We start from the raw sequence: 18,226 nt of genomic DNA, 5'->3' as shown, positions 1-18,226 counted from the left end.
TGCCACTTTAAGCCAATTTTTGCTGGCTTTCACTTATTTTTTTCTACTTTGAGCAGTTTTTGCAGCTTTTTGCCCATTTTTGTCTCTTTTTCCACAATTATTTCTTTGCAATTAAAATTGTCCTCTACTTTATTTTCTGGCATCTTGATGTTTGTACACATCATGGCTTAGCTCTTAAGTCTGACATTACTTCCCTGTCCATCCACATTGCTGACATTATCAATATAAAGATAATTCTAGTCAGAAAGCACTTGCATGGAGTGGTACATGGGTTTTGAGAAGTTTAAAAATGCTTGAAAAAAAATATGTCTCTCTGGTGCCTTCAAGTGTGGGACCTTCATCAGGGCAGTTTACTGTCCCAATTAAGGGCTGTATGGCTGAATCATGTTGGTTGTTTACAAAGAAGTTTTGGTCAAAAGTCTAAAACAGTGACCTTAAACTAGAGGTGAGTGACACTGTGACACATCTTATCTTTATTGAGATCAATCCATGAAGTGATCTGCTGACTATGACCTTACACATAGATTTTATTTTGGACAATCATTGACAAAAGTTCACTGACAGTAAAAAAATAAAAATGAAAATTTAAATAAAGTTCCCAGTCACACCATTTGTGAAATAGAACCAAAAACATTTAATAACTATTAGCTGCCACACACAAAATGACCAATAATGAAACCAAACATGTTCTATACTTTGAAGTATTTAAATTACATTGTTAAAAATATTTTGAGTGTAAAAAAAGATTCAAACATCATTTATCCTAGATCATCAAACATGCTAGAGGCAAAGGAACTTAGAGGAGCAGTAACACTTTTTCAAATATATAGAGACTGCTGAGAGTGCATGTGAAGATTGTCATTTGGTTGTGCCAAGCCTCATGATGTTGCTTGATTGTTATCTGTTGGCTGATGTTTGCTCTCAGCAAGTAACATATTGTTTATCTGCCCTTCTTCTGTTGACACTGGATTTTGTAGCCAACCCTGTAGGCCTGGAGGTACACACGTGCCTGGTTTATCCTGGAAGCAGAGACAGCTTTATAAAATTACAAATCTTCTTTAATAAAACTGTAATATTTATTTTATTATATTTTATATATGAATCATATGTACAGTGCCATGGAAAAAAAGTGTTTTCCCCCTTTCTGATTCCTGATTATTTTGCATATTTATCACACTTCGGATCATCAAAGCAATTGTAACATCTCACAAAGACAACCCAAGTAAATAGAAAATGCAGTTTCTAAATAATGATTTTATTTATCAAGGGAAAAAAATCCAAACCTATCCGGCCCTGTGTGAAAAACTAACTGCCCCCCAGAGGTGGACCTGCTGGTATATTGGTAAGATGTCAAGATGTTCTTTGGCAAAGGTGGGATGAGCCTTGTGTAGTTTTTTGTCATCAGTGGTTTGGCCTTGGAACTCTTCCATGATGCCATTTTTGCCCAGTGTCTTTCTTATGATTGAGTCATGAATTCTGACCTGAACTGAGGCCAGTGAGGCCGGCAGGTCTTTGGATGTGGTTCTGGGTTCTTTTGTGACCTCCTGGATGAGTTGTCATTGCACTCTTTGAGTAATTATGGTTGGCCGATCACTCCTGGGAAGGTTCACCAATGTTCCAAGTTTTCTCCATTTGTGGATAATGGATCTGACCGTGGTTTGCTCAAGTCCCAAAGCCTTAGAAATGGCTTTGTAACCTTTTCCAGACTGATAGATTTCAATTTGTTTCTCATTTGTTCTTGAATTTCTTTTCTCAGGATCATGGCATGATGCGTTTCTTTTTGAGATCTTGTAGCCTACTTCACTTTGTCTGACAGCTTCTATTTAAGTGATTTCTTGATTCAACAAATCTGGCTGTAAAAAGGCCTGGGTGTGGCCAATGAAACTGAACTCAGCCTTCCAAGAACCATGGTTGGCCACAGTTAACTTGTGATTTAACAAGGTGGACAATTACTTTTTCACACAGGGCCAGATACACTGCCTGGCCTAAAAAAAAAAAGAAAAAAAAAAAAAAGTCGCCTCCTGGATTTAACTAAGCACATAGGTATGAGCCTCCTATTGGAAAATTACTGCATGGGCAATTATCTTTCAGCTGGCAACAAGTTATTTAACCCCAGCTGATGCAATGAGTAACTTCTCATTTCTTAAAAAATTGATTTTTTCTTCCCCAATGGCACAGGTATATTCCAAGATGACAATGCCAGGATTCATCGGGCTTAAACTGTGAAAGAGTGGTTCAGGGAGCATGAGACATTATTTTCACACATGGATTGGCCACCACAGAGTCCAGACCTTAACCCCATTGAGAATCTTTGGGATGTGCTGGAGAAGGCTTTGCGCAGTGGTCAGACTCTCCCATCAACAATATTAAAACTAATGCAACACTGGATGGAAATAAATCTTGTGACACTGCAGAAGCTTATCGAAACAATGCCACAGCGAATGCGTGCTGTAATCAAAACTAAAGGCGGTCCAACGAAATATTAGAGTATGTGACCTTATTTGGTGGCGACTTTTTTTTTTTTTTTTTCGGCCAGGCAGTGTAGGTTTAGATTTTCCCCCCTTAATAAATAAAATCATCATTTAGAAACTGCATTTTGTATTAACTTGGGTTGTCTTTGTGAGATATCTAAATTGGTTTGGTTATCCAAAACATTTAAGTGCGATAAATATGAAAAGAAATCAGGAATCAGAAAGGGGGCAAATTCTTTTTCATGGCACTACACACATTATTTAGGAAAAAAACTAAACTTTTCTACCAGTCTTTGGAAGTTCACTGAATTTCTGATGACCAAAGCTTTGTAATGAATTTCTATCTTTGTAAAGATACAGATCAAAGACACAAACTTAAGATAACCTGTTACCTGTATTTAGTGCAGAGCTGAACTCCAAGGGGGCCACACCTGTCCACATAACTTTCCCTAAAAGCCTTTCTTACAGCTCGAGCCATACTGACCACAGTGGTCACCACAGGGCAAGTCCTAGGACACACAACATGAATGCTCAAATCAATGACATTGGGGTACAGTATCTTATTTACATGTGTGGATGTGGAATGTCATTAGTTAGTTAGTTAGTTAGTTAGTTAGTTAGTTAGTTAGTCAGTCAGTCAGTCAGTCAGTCAGTCAGTATGTCAGTCAGTCAGTCAGTTAGTTAGTTAGTTAGTTAGTCAGTCAGTCAGTCAGTTAGTTAGTTGAAACTGATTCTCTCATATTTAGGACCAAAAAAAGGAAATGTAAATGCAGCAGTGTTTAACCTTTTTTTCATCTTGTGCTGACTTTAGCTGTTGTAGATTTTCAGTCCATTTTTCATTCTCTTCACGTTAAAAAACTTAAAAATGTACGTCAAACAACACAGCGGATTACAGCAGAAATATTCAAACTGATCTTTCACTGAATTAGTGCATTAACATGAACAGGATTATAGCTAATTGGGATATTAAACTGGACAAATTTTCCTGTTCCAGTATATACGAACATTACCTGACATGCCAGAAGGACTTTCACATATCAAATATATGGGATATATTTCATAGCTATCTGGGCAACCGTCCATAGATAGTATTAAGGAGGGGTAGAACCTTTCTCAAGGGTGACTGGATGAACCTTCTGTTTGTCACATTTATTATAGACCAATCAGAGAGATTAAACATAGAAGCACAGCCCAGAGGGTAAACTACACAACCTGAGCTTGACAGACAGCCATTTTTGTTGTTATCTATCAGTGGAGCCAGTTTATGAATGAAACTCATGCCAAAGCTGGACAGAAAAAGAGCATATTTTCCACACACTGTTTTACTTTCAGTACAAACATGCAGAAAGAGAAAGATAAATGCCAAATCTTTTATGGTAGTAACCACAGGCAATCAATAACACCTGTTCCACTGATGTGTGTACATGCAAAAGTAAATTAATCTTCTAATTTATTACCCAGGTGTTTCAGTCTAACTTTAAGAAATTAATTTAAGTACAATTTCAACTGGACTAACATAGCTCTGCCAAAAAATGAGGCTCTAAGCAGACTTGTACAAGCATCCCTCACTGTGTATCTGCTTCAGGGACTTACTCAGCAGCACACTTAATCAAATCACCCTAAGACCTAAGTTGTCAGTCTTTGTATTCTTTTTTGGGATTATTTTTGGGCTTTTTCCCATGATATATAGGACAATTGAGAAAGAGACAGGAGATGTGAGGAGATAGATGGGGGGACACGTGTATCGAACACAGCTGGGATTGGAATTTGAACCCGCGACTAGTCTTTGAGGACCATAACCTTTATGGGTGCCAGCTCTTTCAACTGAGTTGACCTGGTGCCACGCTGACCTGATTTTAAAACAGCTGATTGTGAGTTTGATGTTTATAACGACTCATATAAAAATGATCAGAACCAGAGCAGAAACTTTACAATAGATGATAAAATCACTAACAACTCACTAGCCACGAGTTGATGGAGAGGTTTTACAACAAGAGGATTTACAGGAGAAATGTGATGAGGGTTTTTCTGTGCATGTGTGTCTTTGTCACATGGAGCAGCAGAAAAGGGCAGAGTATGCTGACACTGCGTTCCTAATGATTGTTCACGGATCACACTGGACTTCAAAAAATAAACAAATGGAGCATTAATTTGGCAAAATGTGATGCTTGGGTCAAGTTTACGTCAAGTTAATGTTGTATGTTCATTACCTTGGTAATATTATAATACAAACATCAGTCTGATGAGTAAAAAAGACCTATGGAGATAATTGAGGGAATACACATGATCTGCGTTTAGGGTGTGGCATGCCTGCTCAAACACATTTAAAAAGTCCAATTAAGTCCATGAAAAATAAGTAAGGCACCATTAGATGAGTCCCAAAATCTTTCACTATTGTTGTGATTGCCCAAATCCCTTATAGATAATTCAATTTAGTCCATAAATGATGTATGAACAGTACGAATAGATTAACTCAATGAAGATGGCTACTGAAAAGGATCATCAAAGGACAGCTGTACACAGGCTGTACATGATGTTAAATTGGAGTTATATATGCATAGGCTCTCATTGTTGAAGTGTTTTGAATGCTCATACATACAGTTTCTCACAGCGCAGGCCTGCAGTGCCCTCAGGACAAGTACAGGTGTTGTGAGGACTGCAGGTGGCCCCATGTTGGCAGGGTGGTACACAGGGGGTGGTCACAGCTGTAAACATTGCACACAGCAAGCATCTGAATGATAAATATACTCAGTAAAAAGGTAAACACACAAATCCACATAGACTAACCTGTTTCACACTGGCCTCCAGTAAATCCTTTAGCACACTGGCACCTGTTTAGGCCCACACAAACTCCACCGTTCTTACAAGGTTTGTGACATACCACAGGTTCTATTGGAGAAAAGAAAAAATATATAATCATCCCCTGAATGCTTCCTCTAACTGGTTGTACTGCAGTTTGAATCCCTTTTTTTCTACTTCTTCTTTATCTTTTACAATGACAGTGCTGGACATATTTGCCTTTCTTGAGATATCACATTCAACTACATTTCTACAAAGGTCAGCTTTTTTTGACTGACACAGTGGGGACTTGAATTTTAAACAAGCTAAAATAAAATAAAAAGTTTGGTCTAGTTAAAAATATGGTCACAATGTTTTCTTCAAAATTGTATGTTAATTTTAGCCTTCGAAGATAAATCCTTATACTTGCCTATACTACAAATAGCCACAAGGGGGCAATACAGAAATGTATTTTAAATGTTTATTTCTTGGGTTGTCATGCCATCCATCACTTGGTTGGTTGCTGGTGAAAAACACATGCAGGACACAGATGTTTTACTTATCAGCCCATTCTTTAATTAAGAATGGGCTGATAAGTATGAGTGTTTGGACAGGTTTGTCAAATCCATAATCCAATTAAAACCTCCATGTTCTCAAACCTTGCACACCGAGTCCGATGCAAATATTTTTCTGTTCATTGCAAAAATATGCAAACACAGAATATTTTCAAAAGCAAATATAAATTACTGTGTTGAGTAAGCATATAGGGAACGGAAGCTGGGAGCTGATAAAAATCCACACTTCATTAAATAAAAAGCCATTTAGATCTATTAATTCAGTTCAGCGTGAGTTAGTAGCTATACTTAAACATCTTTAAAGACTTTAATTTGATGATAATGTGTTAAGGATCACGATATTACTCCAGTAATAAGTAGCTCTGTTTTAAAATGTAGGGGCCCTGTATGTACAATGCATGCTACATGGCAATTTAAATTTTACATCAATGGCTAGCTATAGTTACAATAGGTGTAGTCTCACCTATCTGGCAACGAGCACCTTGCCATCCACCAACACACGTGCATTTGTTGACATCCACGCATCTCCCCCCATTTTGACAGGCAGGAGTGCACAGAGCTGCATAAAATGTACACAAAGATAAAAGCATGAGCATGGGAGTTAAGTAAACACTGAGATTTTGTTTTTCCAGTTTCCTTTTAGAGTATAGCCCATATTTGACCAGGCAGTGTACCAACAACAAAGAGACAGGGAGGTGGGAAGGACCTTCTGCCCCACAAAAATGTCTGCCTGTCTTGTATAACTAATGCCACATGTGTTTGAGGGTTTTTATCACTCACGCAGGAGGCACTGGGGGCCGGTGTAGTCAGAGGGACACTGGCAGGTATTTGGCCCCACACAGCGTCCGCCGTTTGCACAAGGCAGCTCACAAACCGCTGAGCATTCACAGACAAATTGAAATGTAGAAAAGCAAGATAAATGAGAATGGAAATGATGAAAGATGATAAAATATGTGAAGAAATCTATAAATAAAAGAAAACAAAACAGCAGCCAGGGGCCGAGTCTTCAGAAGACACAAAATACAACCATCGCATGCTAAAGGTTTTTCATCTACAGGTTGTGCAGACTTCAGTAACATCCATACTAGAAGTAATGTACCTGTGTGGCAGCCTGCTCCAGTCCAGCCTGAGGGACACAGGCACCTGTTCCAGCGCATACAGGTACCTCCATGAGCACAGGGCGGGGAGCACATAGCTAAAAACACACAATCACCTAGGTCTTGTTCATCTATATCTCACAATAGTGTTACATTTTGCATTTATGATGAAATACAGAATGTTAAGATATTCACAGACATGATATTTGATTTGTTTTTGTTTGTAGAGTATTTATTATTTTATTTCTTGTCTCTTTAATATTTATCCCATTCCTGAAACTAGATTACAGTTAAATGTATTTTCATACCTTTCTCTCATGGTGTGTACCCCTTATGCATGTACAGGGATGATATTTACTGCCCTTAATGCAGTGTGGATTAAATTTGATACAATGGTGATATAAAGCATTGAAATGAATGCTGCCCTCATTGCCTATTTATATTTTATATCTCAAAAATTGCAAACAGTGGTGTACCAAACAGTTTTACACCTGTACCTGAGCAACCAAGTCCAGGGTAACCTGGAGGACAGTCACAGCTGTTTGGGGCCACACACAGGCCATAGTTTTGACAGGGAGGGTCACACACAGCTGAAAAGGAACATGGGAAAAGAGGCATCATTTTATTTTTATAAAGCTGAATAAACTCGGTATTAGTCATACTGTTTATGGTTGTTGGACATGTTGGATGATTGACTTACGCTGACACTTGGTGAGGTCATCAGTTCGTGGTTGATACCCCGCTCTGCAGGAGCAGTTGAATTCGCCTGGATGGTTCAAACAGAGCTGCTCACAGCCACCATTTGTGAAGCTGTCACACTCGTTTACATCTTATGACAAAAGACAGAAACATAAGCCTGGTCAACAGGTGGGCATTGTAACTAACCCAAACAAGCTTAAAAACCATCCACACAGTGCTTTCTTTTTCTTTAAAGGGAGAGTTGCCACCAGACAAATTTGACTGTGTCTTCAAAAAACATAAATTGTTGAAAAGCAGTTAAACCTCTAATCAGCTGCCAGAAGACTATCAGATTATTTTGATTTTTGCCAGGCTCACCCACACAGCTCCTTTGGTCCTCGCCCAACTTCCAGCCTTTTTGACAGCTACACTGGACGTGTCCCTCAGCCTGCACCGTACATACATGGTCACAACCACCATTTCTGAGGTTGCAGGATGTCACATCTGTTTAGAAGATGAAAAAGGGGACAATATTTACAAGTTTAACTACGAAAAGATTAAAAAAATCAAAGACTAACTTAACTGACTTAACATCAGCTAAAGTCTTCTTTGTTCATCTTCATTTTAAAAGTTGAATCTGTGTTTAAAGGGCTGAAGTTTGTTTCTTTGTTCATCCTTAAACTTTAAAGTGCATTTGAAAGACTGAAATTTTAAGTCTGAACTACATTTATTGGAATGGATATCTGTACTGGCTAAAATAAACTGAGACATATCAGCAATTATACTGCTTAAGACCTTTCCATTTATTTCAACAAGACTCTGACATTGCAAAATCGTATCTGTGTTAAGCGACGTACTGCTGCAGGTCAGGTTGTCTGTGTCGAGCAGCAGAGGAGGAGGGCAGTGGCATGTGTGTCCTCCTGGAGAGTTGCTGCAGGTGTGAGAGCAGCCGCCATTCTGGAGTTTACATTCGTCAATGTCTGCACACAAACACAGAGACAGGAGGTAAAAACACAATAATTCTAAGACTTACTCAAAGCCTCTCTAAGTCTCTGCTGCATGCTGATAACCCATCCTGCTTAAATGACTGAAATGAGCAGGTAAACAGCCATAAGTGGTGAAGTATCAGAGTGTTTGCTGAGTGACTGACCCACACAGGTGTGACCATCGATGTGCAGCTGGTAGCCGGGCCTGCAGGAGCACTGAAATGATCCCTGAGTGTTCATGCAAATGTGCTCACAGGTCCTGTTTGGTGCCAAACACTCGTCCACATCTGTGTGATCAGACATGTTCAGTTAACTAATAGCAAATCACACCTCAACATTATGTAAGGGATCATGTTGACTTCAGTTTGTTGCAGCACTTTTTTTCCAAGTATCTTGAAGGGAAAACTCAGTGTGATCCACAACAGAAAAGAAACCTATAAGAGGAGATTTGTTTGAAAACATCTGACTCTGACTTTCTGTTATTACATGGTGCTTGAAGAACTCCATGTTGATAAACATTAGGTATTTGAAGTTGTGTCAAAGGAGAAACACATCCTTGTAGTTTCATCTGAAAATATATAGTATTGTATGATAAACGAATATCTTAGTTGAATAAAATTAGATGTGGAACCTTGTGAAGTTGATCACACTTAAGAGTTAGTGAGTAATCACCTCTGATGTTCCTGGCTAAAATCTTTGGCTTTGGCGCCCCATAGTGGTACTGCAGAAAAAGACACTGAGGTAACCTTTAGTGCAGAGGAAGGTACTTAATAAGAATTAGAAGTAAGAAGGCACAACCTCAATCACCTCACCCTGAGACGTGGTAACAGAAGGCAGGTTCAAGGATTTTCTCTTTGAGTTTGAAAACATCATCAGTTTGGTTTTGTCAGGATTTAGAACCAATTTTAACTCACTCAAAGTGTCCTGTACAATATCAAAAGCTTCCTGTAGGCGACAGAGAGCCTGATGCTGTGTAGGAGCAGAGCAATAAATGACAGTGTCATCAGCATATAAATGAACGTTTGCATTGGGAACATTTTGACCGACACTGTTGGTATAAAGTGTAAACAACAGCGGTCCCAAGACTGAGCCCTGAGGCACTCCATATAACAATAAACACTGAAATATTCACCTTATGTGACAAAACCTTTGGAAAGTAAATGTTTGATCTGAATTATGTTGTTTTTATCATTATGGAATACATGAGTTTTAAATAAAACTTAAATTTCAATTGAAACTAGGGCTGTTAAAAGATTAAAAGTTTGAGTCATGATTAATCTCATAATTTCTGTGTTTTATCACAATTAATTGCTTTTTTAAATTTTGAAATTCCTCTATTTTGCATTTTTCCCTTTCATTTTGGATTTTTGTTCTGTCTTAACTTGCAGGTAACTGACTTCCTTTTAAGATACACACTTAGCTTTATTTTGGAAGAAAGTGAGGATCCTCAGGTAGATCAATGATTAAGACATGAACCACATAAAAAGAAACTTGTTATGGAGAAAAATAAACACTGGAATGGTAAAGGGTAAATATCTGATTATACTACAAAGTGCAAATGACTTTTGACTTGTCCACTGAGCTGTCTGAGCTGTTTTTTGCTGAAAAGGGAATATAAAGCATGTGATCAATGTGGTTAAAAAAATGAATGTACTAATTATGGACCTTAATTAATAATGAGTAATGCATTAATCCTGACAGGCTTTAAGGGTTACATATTTTGTTAGAAAAGCCTGAAAAGTGTATTTTGCATAATATGTGACCTTTAATGTAACTAAAACTTGATTAACTTCCCAGTGCTATTGGCATTATGAGTGCCTTGATCACTGCCCTCTTGCTGAGCTTTTACCTGTGCAGTTGTGTCCATCCTTGTCCAGCTGAAAGCCTGCGCTACACTGGCAGCTGTACCCTCCTTGTTCATTGGAGCAGTTGTGTGCACAGTGGCCGTTGTTCAGAGTGCACTCATCGATGTCTATAAACAAGGAAAAGCCCAGCAGGCCAGCGTTTGGTGAGTGGTGTGTGCCCAAGTGCTGCTGGCACACATCAGCTTGTTAGAATGAAAATGGCCGACACTCAGCGACATCTGAGATCCATTAGAGGCACACACATTTGGAAAGCACACACACGCACTGCTTACCCACCAAAACAAGAGTGGCCATCTCCATTGAAGCCGTGGTAGCACTGGCAGAAATACGAGCCAATGATGTTGCCACAGCGAGCGTTTGTGTCACAGCCGTGATTACCGGATGCACACTCGTTCTCATCTGGAAACAGAGAAATCTGTTTGAAAGTTGTTTAATTTCTATTTGGGATCCAGCCACTCAGGATCATTATAATGGAATGCTAGCTTTAAAAGACGCATAGACAGGGAAGCTGACCCTAACTACTGGATAAAAAAAGTTTTCATTGAAGGACGTCAGTGCTAATTGCTTACCCTCGCAGTGTGTGCCGTTTCCGCGGTAACCCGGTCGGCAAACACACTTGTAGCTCCCAAGCGTGTTTTCACACACACCCTGACCATCACACACCTCAGGACTCTCAGCGCATTCATCTACATCTGGGACAAGGACGAACAACACAGACAGATAATTTGACCACATCCACAATAATGTATAATTATTTTAATTACTTTTCACGCTAAAATAAAACCTTTCATTGATGGTTAAAATGTTTTTATGCATGACGTCTCTCATTCTTATAAAGCTCTTGAACTTCAACGTTATTTTTATATCACCTAGCCCCAAGGTATGGAAGCCCATCTCTGCCACTTAAAAAAGAAAAAATATGAAAGTCAGGCAATTCTGAAAAATTCTACCATAATTTCTGCTTTTTATCTTATCTGATGATGTTTTTTCTCACATAAATATGACTCACTATCTCCTAATTTCAATTTTTATCTCCTAATTTAGACTTTTCATCTCCTAACTTCAGCTTTTTATTGCAGAATTTTAACATTTTATCTAATAACTATTCCTTTAAACTGGTCATTTCAAATTTTTATCTCATAATCATTGCTTTTTATCTCAGAATTCAGATTTATCTAATAATAATGGCTTTTTATCTAATAATTATGCATTGTTATCCTATAATTATGACTTTTAAACTAATAATAATGAGTTACTATCTCATAATTTCAATGTTTCATCTCATTATTTCAACTCTTTTCACGTAATTTTGGATTTTAATCTCATAGTTCTGCCGTTTTTCTCATTATAACTTTTATCTCATAATTTTTTTATCCTATAATTTTGACTTTTCCTCTCATCATTTTGAAGTTTTGTCACAGAACGCATATAATTTTGTTGTTATGCTTACAGTTCAAACCCTAACAAAGCAAGCAGCAGCATGGGTTAAGCATGAAAGCAAACATACCTTGACACACTGTGTAGTCTGGACAGACAGGACCTGAGACCAAGGGGCAGAAAAGTTACAGAGAAAAGAGAAGGGATGTTAAGAAAGCAGGCTAAGAGTCAAAAAGAAATAAGTTATCAAATGAAATGTTAAGAAGAGGAGATAGAAACATGGGAACAAAAACAAATAGTAGCAAAGTAGGAAGGCAGCAAAGCAACAGACGTCTGCCCTAACTCCTGCCAAGCCTTCCTCCCTGTCAGTGGGAGTTATTAAATCTGGGGCAAATCAAGCGAAATATGAGAAACCCACAACACCGGATCAAATCTGGACACTAGTGTTCATTCTCCAGCTGTGGAGAAGCTTAAAGACAAACTTGCCAATACAGGCGGGGGCTTCTGCTCTGAAGCCTGGCTGGCACTGACACACAAAGCTTCCTGGAGTGTTTACACACACGTTTCCCAGCTCACGACGGCACTGCTCCTCGAAGGTGCACTCATCCACATCTGGAAGGGAGAATCAAAGATGTAACAGCTCAGTGAGGACAAATCTGTACGGCAATGCTGTGGTTGTAGATATTTTTACAATAGCTATCTTTTTTTACAGTGCCATTTTATTTTTTTGTCTGTTTACTCTTTATATGTGCGCTTTTTAAGAGACAACTTTGACATCCAGTCAGAAAGTTCCTAAAGAAGATGGCTTCAACTAAGCAAACACGTTTGTATGCTGGAAGAAAATGATTCCAGCATATATATGAACATGTCTTATTTTTCATGCATTTCATGTCAACATTAGCCTCACCCACACAGCTTCGTCCATTAAGAGCCATTACATATCCACGAGGACAGGAGCATATGAAGGATCCAGGGGTGTTTGTGCACTCTGCATCCCCTTGACAGGCTTGTAGGCCCGTCACTTCAGCCAGAGCACACTCATCTACATCTGGAAATCCCAAAAGGCACAAATGCATAATTACCATACCGCTGATCATCTGATGAGTACAGTTAACCATTGCCAGAATTAATATGCTCTCTCACACACAGTACATCCTTCCTCTCACACACACACAGATGCTGACAAACCCTGACATCCTCCAGCACCCATAAGGTAACCACGGAGACAGCTACAGGAGTAAGAGCCACGGGTATTAGTGCAGCTGGCGTGGAGACTGCATGGTCCAGGCTGCTCTCCTTCACACTCGTCAACATCTGTCAAGGAGAGACAAAAGAGTATAGCACATAAAGCTTGGTTTGCTGCAATCAATCAACATGTATGGTAAATTAATGGGTACTTTAGCTAAACTCAACTTTATTAATAGAGTACCTTTCATGCATATAAGTATACGGTTAAAAGAAGTGGAGGTAGTTTCATATTTAGTTGTGTCTTCAGACATTACTGCTTTCTTTATCTTTTGTTATTTAATGGCAGACAGCAAACAGCACTCAGACTCATTACAGTAACCATCAAATGGTACGACCTTATGGGACCAGGCAATGGTAAAATAAACAGAAAAAATGTAGGTATAAATGAGATAATAGTTGCATCAAAATTTCTGGTTTATTTGGAAAAAAATGATTGAATATCTGAAAACATTGCCCATCCCTTACTTCACCATATAAGGCAAACATTACCATAAAATATGGTGGATGAGCCACATTTTAACACCTATTACCTCATTTAAAAAGTTGGCTGTGGCTTATATAACTGGGGCGACCTGAAAACCAGTAGAAAGTGCTGGGACATTTGATGCCATTACTGCAAATGTGGTACTGCATAACACCTATCGTGATTGAAAATGAATCCCCAATCACTGTGTGTTAAAAGTAGCTGTCAGCTTCACTGCTCAGAAAGTGCTGGAATACATAAGAACATAAACCATACCAGTGGGGGGCTGGCACAGTCTTCCTGCCTCTTTGGGTCATAACCATGCATTTGAAGAAAATAAGGACTATACTGTTCCCATTGAAGGGTGGCTTCCCCTTATAACAGATTCTGTCTGTGATTTTCATGGACAGGATCTCAAGTCTCTAGTTTTTGCAGATGATGTGGTTCTGTTGGCTTCCTCAGCTGGGACCTCCAGCAGGAACTGGGACAGTTTGTAGCTGAGTGCAAAGTAGTCGAGATGAGGGTAAGCACCTTCAAGTCCGAGGCTATGGTTCTCTGATGGAAAAAACGGTGGATTGCTCCCTCAGTGTGTGTGTGTGGGGGGGGGGGGGTCGAGGGAGTCTTTGCCTCAGGTGAAGGAGTTCAAGTAACTCATAAAAGGGAAGACAAAGTTGGATTAGTGCAGCAGGTGTTGTGCCAGTCTGTTGTAGTAAAGAGGTAGCTGAGCCAAAAAGATTTTTTTTTCGATTTAACGGTCAATCTACCTCCAAATCTTCCCCTATGATCATGAACTCTGGGTAATGACCGAAAGAATTAGATCGCGGATATAAGCAGCCGGAGTTTTCTCTGTGGGGTGGCTGGGCACAGCCTTAGAGATAGGGTGAGGAGTTCAGACATCTGGAGAGAGCAAGGAGTAGAGCTGCTGCTCCTTCACATCTAAAAGAGCCAGTTGAGGTTGTTCAGGCATCTGATCAGAATGCTTCCTGGCCGCCTCCCTTTGGAGGTCTTCCAGACATATCCAGTTGGTAAGAGAACTCTGGGAAAACCCAGAACGTGCTGGAGGGATTATATATCCTGTCTGGTCTGGGAACACCTTGGGATCCCCCAGAAGGAGCTGGAAAGGATGTCTGGGTTAACTTGCTCAGCCTGCAGCACCCAGCACTGGATAAGTGGAAAAAGTTCCTACTGTTTGCATTTTATGCCAGAGAATAAAGTAGCATGGTTATCTCACATAGCTTGGCTTTAAGCTGCTCCTGACTAGTGCTTCTTAACTGGAAGGAGTTAAAGCTGGTGTGCTTTATGAAGAAATCATAGTGGTTAGAGTGCATTGACCTGCTTTACGTGGTGGGAACAGCTAGTTTGATCAAAGACAGTGATGGGGTCTAAGTGGGGAATGGGAACTTCTGCGATGTTAGCCGCTCTTGATTATATTGTCAATAATTGTTCTCTTTACACAAGTCAGTCTTCATGTTAGTTTGTATGACTCCGAATCCTGAGACTTGGGCAAAACTTCATGCCCCCAACTTAGTGATTTGTTTATCCACTGGTTTGTTTGCGTTCTTGTTTTATGTGTAGTTTGTGCAATCTAAATGAAAAAATAAATACTAAAAAGAATATTAACTATATTTATCCCAATATTAAAAGAAAAAACTAGTTCAATTGGCTTAGAAAAGTGTAGCCTTTTTCTTAAAGACTAGTTCTTCTACTAAATGAACAACATCTTTGCCCCCCCGCCCCCTACCACCACCACCACCTTCACATCGTGCAGCTCCCTCCAGGGTGAAGCCCACAGGACAGGTACAGTTGTCTCCATCCTTCACCATGCCATTTGGACAGCTGCAGTGCGTGCTGTTCTCGAGCATCATCTGGTTTCCTGGACATCTAGGAGCAGGAATGGAGCTAAGGGAAACTGCTGTAGTCAAAGGAGCTGCTGCTGTGTAAGAAAACAGACGGACTTTAGGAGAAACTGACAGGAAAATGAAAGAAATCAGAGAAACAAAGACTCACATGTTGTTGGTATGTTGCTTTGTGTTTCACTCAGGTTTCCAATGGCATTTTCAGTCTCCTGATTCAACAAAAGAAAAAAACATACAAAACTGATATCGATTCATTAAATGCATCAAATTCAATATAGGTTTGACACCACTAACCTGGCTCTCTGTGAGCTCCAACTCTGTGTATTTCAGGACTTCATTATCATGGTCCTCTGAGCTGTTCAGAGCTTCGGCCACAGATAAAAGCAGCAGCAGGACTTTGACAAAGGTCCAGAGGTGCGTCATCATCACCTGAGTCTGTGTGCAGAGAAAAAGACATAAAGTCATTATATCAGCAGACCATAGAGAAAGATACTATGATGAGACTAGAAAGATATCAGGTTTTTATGATATGTTGATATAATTTCAAAGGAGATAATGGGAAAGAAAAATATTGTTGAAATCAGTATAGCTCAAGCTGATGTTGATTCAAAACAATAAATAGATGTCAGTCCTATAATGCTCAGTAAAAAGATTGTACATAGAAAGAACTGCTTACAGCGCTATGCTTAGTGACCCCAAGATGGTTGAGAAATAATTACCATTACCCTTTTTTATTTTGGAGCATTTGTGTTATACATTAAAAAAAAAAAAGTCTAACCTGTTTGATTCAGTGGCAAAAAATAGAAGTCCTAGATACACAGCATTGATAAATGTATTATTTTCAAGTATCAAAAACTGCAGGCAAAGATCTTGTATTTACCCGCTTTGATGTTTACCTTTTATTGATTTTATAAATCAAGCATGGTCAATATAATTTTTTTTTTTTTTTTTGACAAAAAGAAAAAAACTCTTCAATGTCAAAGTGAAAAAAGATTTATACAAAGTCATGTTAATTAAACAAAAATATGTAAGGTAAAATAAGTTACTATATAATTATTCACCCCTTTTAAAATTAATTCTAACCAGCCAAATCACATGGACCTTGACTGATTTATACAATCAATAAAAGGGCAACTATCCAAGGGGATGAAAGTCTTATAGACACTATGTTAGCAACAGAAAAATCCAAATGTTGCCAGAATATTAGTTCAGTTTTTGACAGTGTTCTTGCTCCTGGTTAAATTATGACTTCAGACCATCAAATTTCTGTACTTTTTGATACTGTACATAATGCCATGGTTTGTGATATTAAGATTTTGAAAATCTTAAATGTTATCAATGTTTTTGTACTATTCAACCAGTGTGTAGGAGTTTTTGTTCAACTGTTAATGACTGAAAATGAAAAATTGTCCAATATTTTGTGACTAGGGCTTTTACCATTATTGCAGAGGAATCAAACAAGTTTCAATATGGTTTTATTTTTAGTATAGAATCAAATCAAAGTTGATCATTCTGGTCTCGTGAGAACAACTTTTTTTTATTTCGTTGCAGATAAATATCGATACAGTCCATATTTTGTATCCCCACTAAGCTTAAAAAACATAGAAATTTGAGTTTTGGTCAATATCGCCCTGATGTTTCAATAAACAAAGATTATTGAGAGTAATATGACAGTAAATCTTAACAGTGAACTGTGTGCAGAAACACACTAAACATGCATGTCTAGGCAGGCCAAACAACACAGAGGTTAGAGCAGCCTGTAATTACGATAACATCACCCCCCTGGGCTGCCTCCACAGAACAATAGAAACTCACAGAAACACATTACGTTCCTTTCTTTAAGGCAATTCATCTAAATATTCAGCTCTCAAAACGTGCTTGTACCGAATACTTTATCGATAACAAACTCCATTAAATTCAGAGCAGTGGGACTAACTTTCCACGTATTAAAGTGATAACAGCGCGTGGGTGTAACACAACTCGTTTTAGCCGACTTACCCGGGTAACTCTTGCTTTAAAAGCAGCAGAGAAGACTCCAGTCCAGATGCCAGAAATGTGCTTCCTGTCTTCTCCAGATGCGGGCTCGTGCAGCAGTGAGCCAGCGTTGTGTCAGTATGGTGAGAGGTGGGGTGTGGGGGTGTGGGGGCTGTATCCTACATTACAGCACTGACTCTATATCCTGCCCAGGAATTCAGCACTTCCCATTCCTCTACTCCCAGAACACCACTAAAAGGGGGCAGTTAGACCTGCAGGCTGCTCCGGCATACCCCTGCTTTGAACCCTAACATGCGGGTCATAAAGTAGTCTGTAGGCTCGTTCGGCCAGAGGACATGGGACACTTCACAAGGCAAAAACACCGAGGTGTTAAACAAGCGATCCCAAAGTCACATCAAAGAGGGACTTTGGAAAGACCACATGAGGGCAGCAGGTGACTTTTCTGATGAAAAGCAGGCATTCCTTTCTGCAGCAAAAATGGCTTCACGCTTTAAATTATTTTCTCCAAGTACGATTTATGGTTGTTTTATGAAGTTTGACAAACGAATGTACTTACTTCAGGACATTCTGTCCTACTTTTCTAAGACACACTTGGAGGGTGTACTGCTGCTGTCCTTGTCCTTTCAGCAGGGCACAAATGTTATGTTTACTTGAATTGTTGACTGTTTGAAGCTGCTATTGATGATTCGTTTTCCTACTAGAAAGTCAGAAAAAGTTCCAACACATGTTGCATCATTAATTCAGTGATTGTAAAACAATAACTTTTTAAGATACTTTCTTCCTTTGTACGTTTGATTAACAATGCAGTTTCTTATTAGAAACAATTAGACAGGACAG

At 39.0% G+C, this 18,226-nt stretch overlaps 1 protein-coding gene across 1 annotated transcript; it reads right to left on the bottom strand.

Annotated features, from left to right (window-relative positions):
* Nucleotides 1–654: 654 nt before the first annotated feature.
* si:ch211-221n20.8 (latent-transforming growth factor beta-binding protein 2) lies at nt 655–17,501 on the bottom strand. The gene is made up of 22 exons (XM_041792015.1): nt 17,393–17,501; nt 15,689–15,829; nt 15,546–15,603; nt 15,292–15,471; nt 13,016–13,141; nt 12,735–12,875; nt 12,314–12,439; nt 11,020–11,142; nt 10,727–10,849; nt 10,435–10,557; nt 8,750–8,872; nt 8,457–8,579; nt 7,978–8,103; nt 7,622–7,750; nt 7,419–7,511; nt 6,924–7,019; nt 6,605–6,700; nt 6,288–6,383; nt 5,259–5,360; nt 5,071–5,176; nt 2,864–2,980; nt 655–1,019 (listed from the first exon to the last, which is right to left on the bottom strand). The coding sequence occupies exons 2-22, from the start codon at nt 15,818–15,820 to the stop codon at nt 941–943; spliced, it is 2,418 nt and encodes an 805-aa protein (XP_041647949.1). The 5' UTR covers nt 15,821–15,829; nt 17,393–17,501; the 3' UTR covers nt 655–940.
* Between the last annotated feature and the right edge of the window lie 725 nt (nt 17,502–18,226).

The sequence above is a fragment of the Cheilinus undulatus genome, linkage group 7, assembly GCF_018320785.1.
Source record: "Cheilinus undulatus linkage group 7, ASM1832078v1, whole genome shotgun sequence".
NCBI lineage: Eukaryota > Metazoa > Chordata > Actinopteri > Labriformes > Labridae > Cheilinus > Cheilinus undulatus.
Note: the sequence above shows the minus strand (reverse complement) of the source record. Positions and strands in the feature narration are given on the sequence as shown.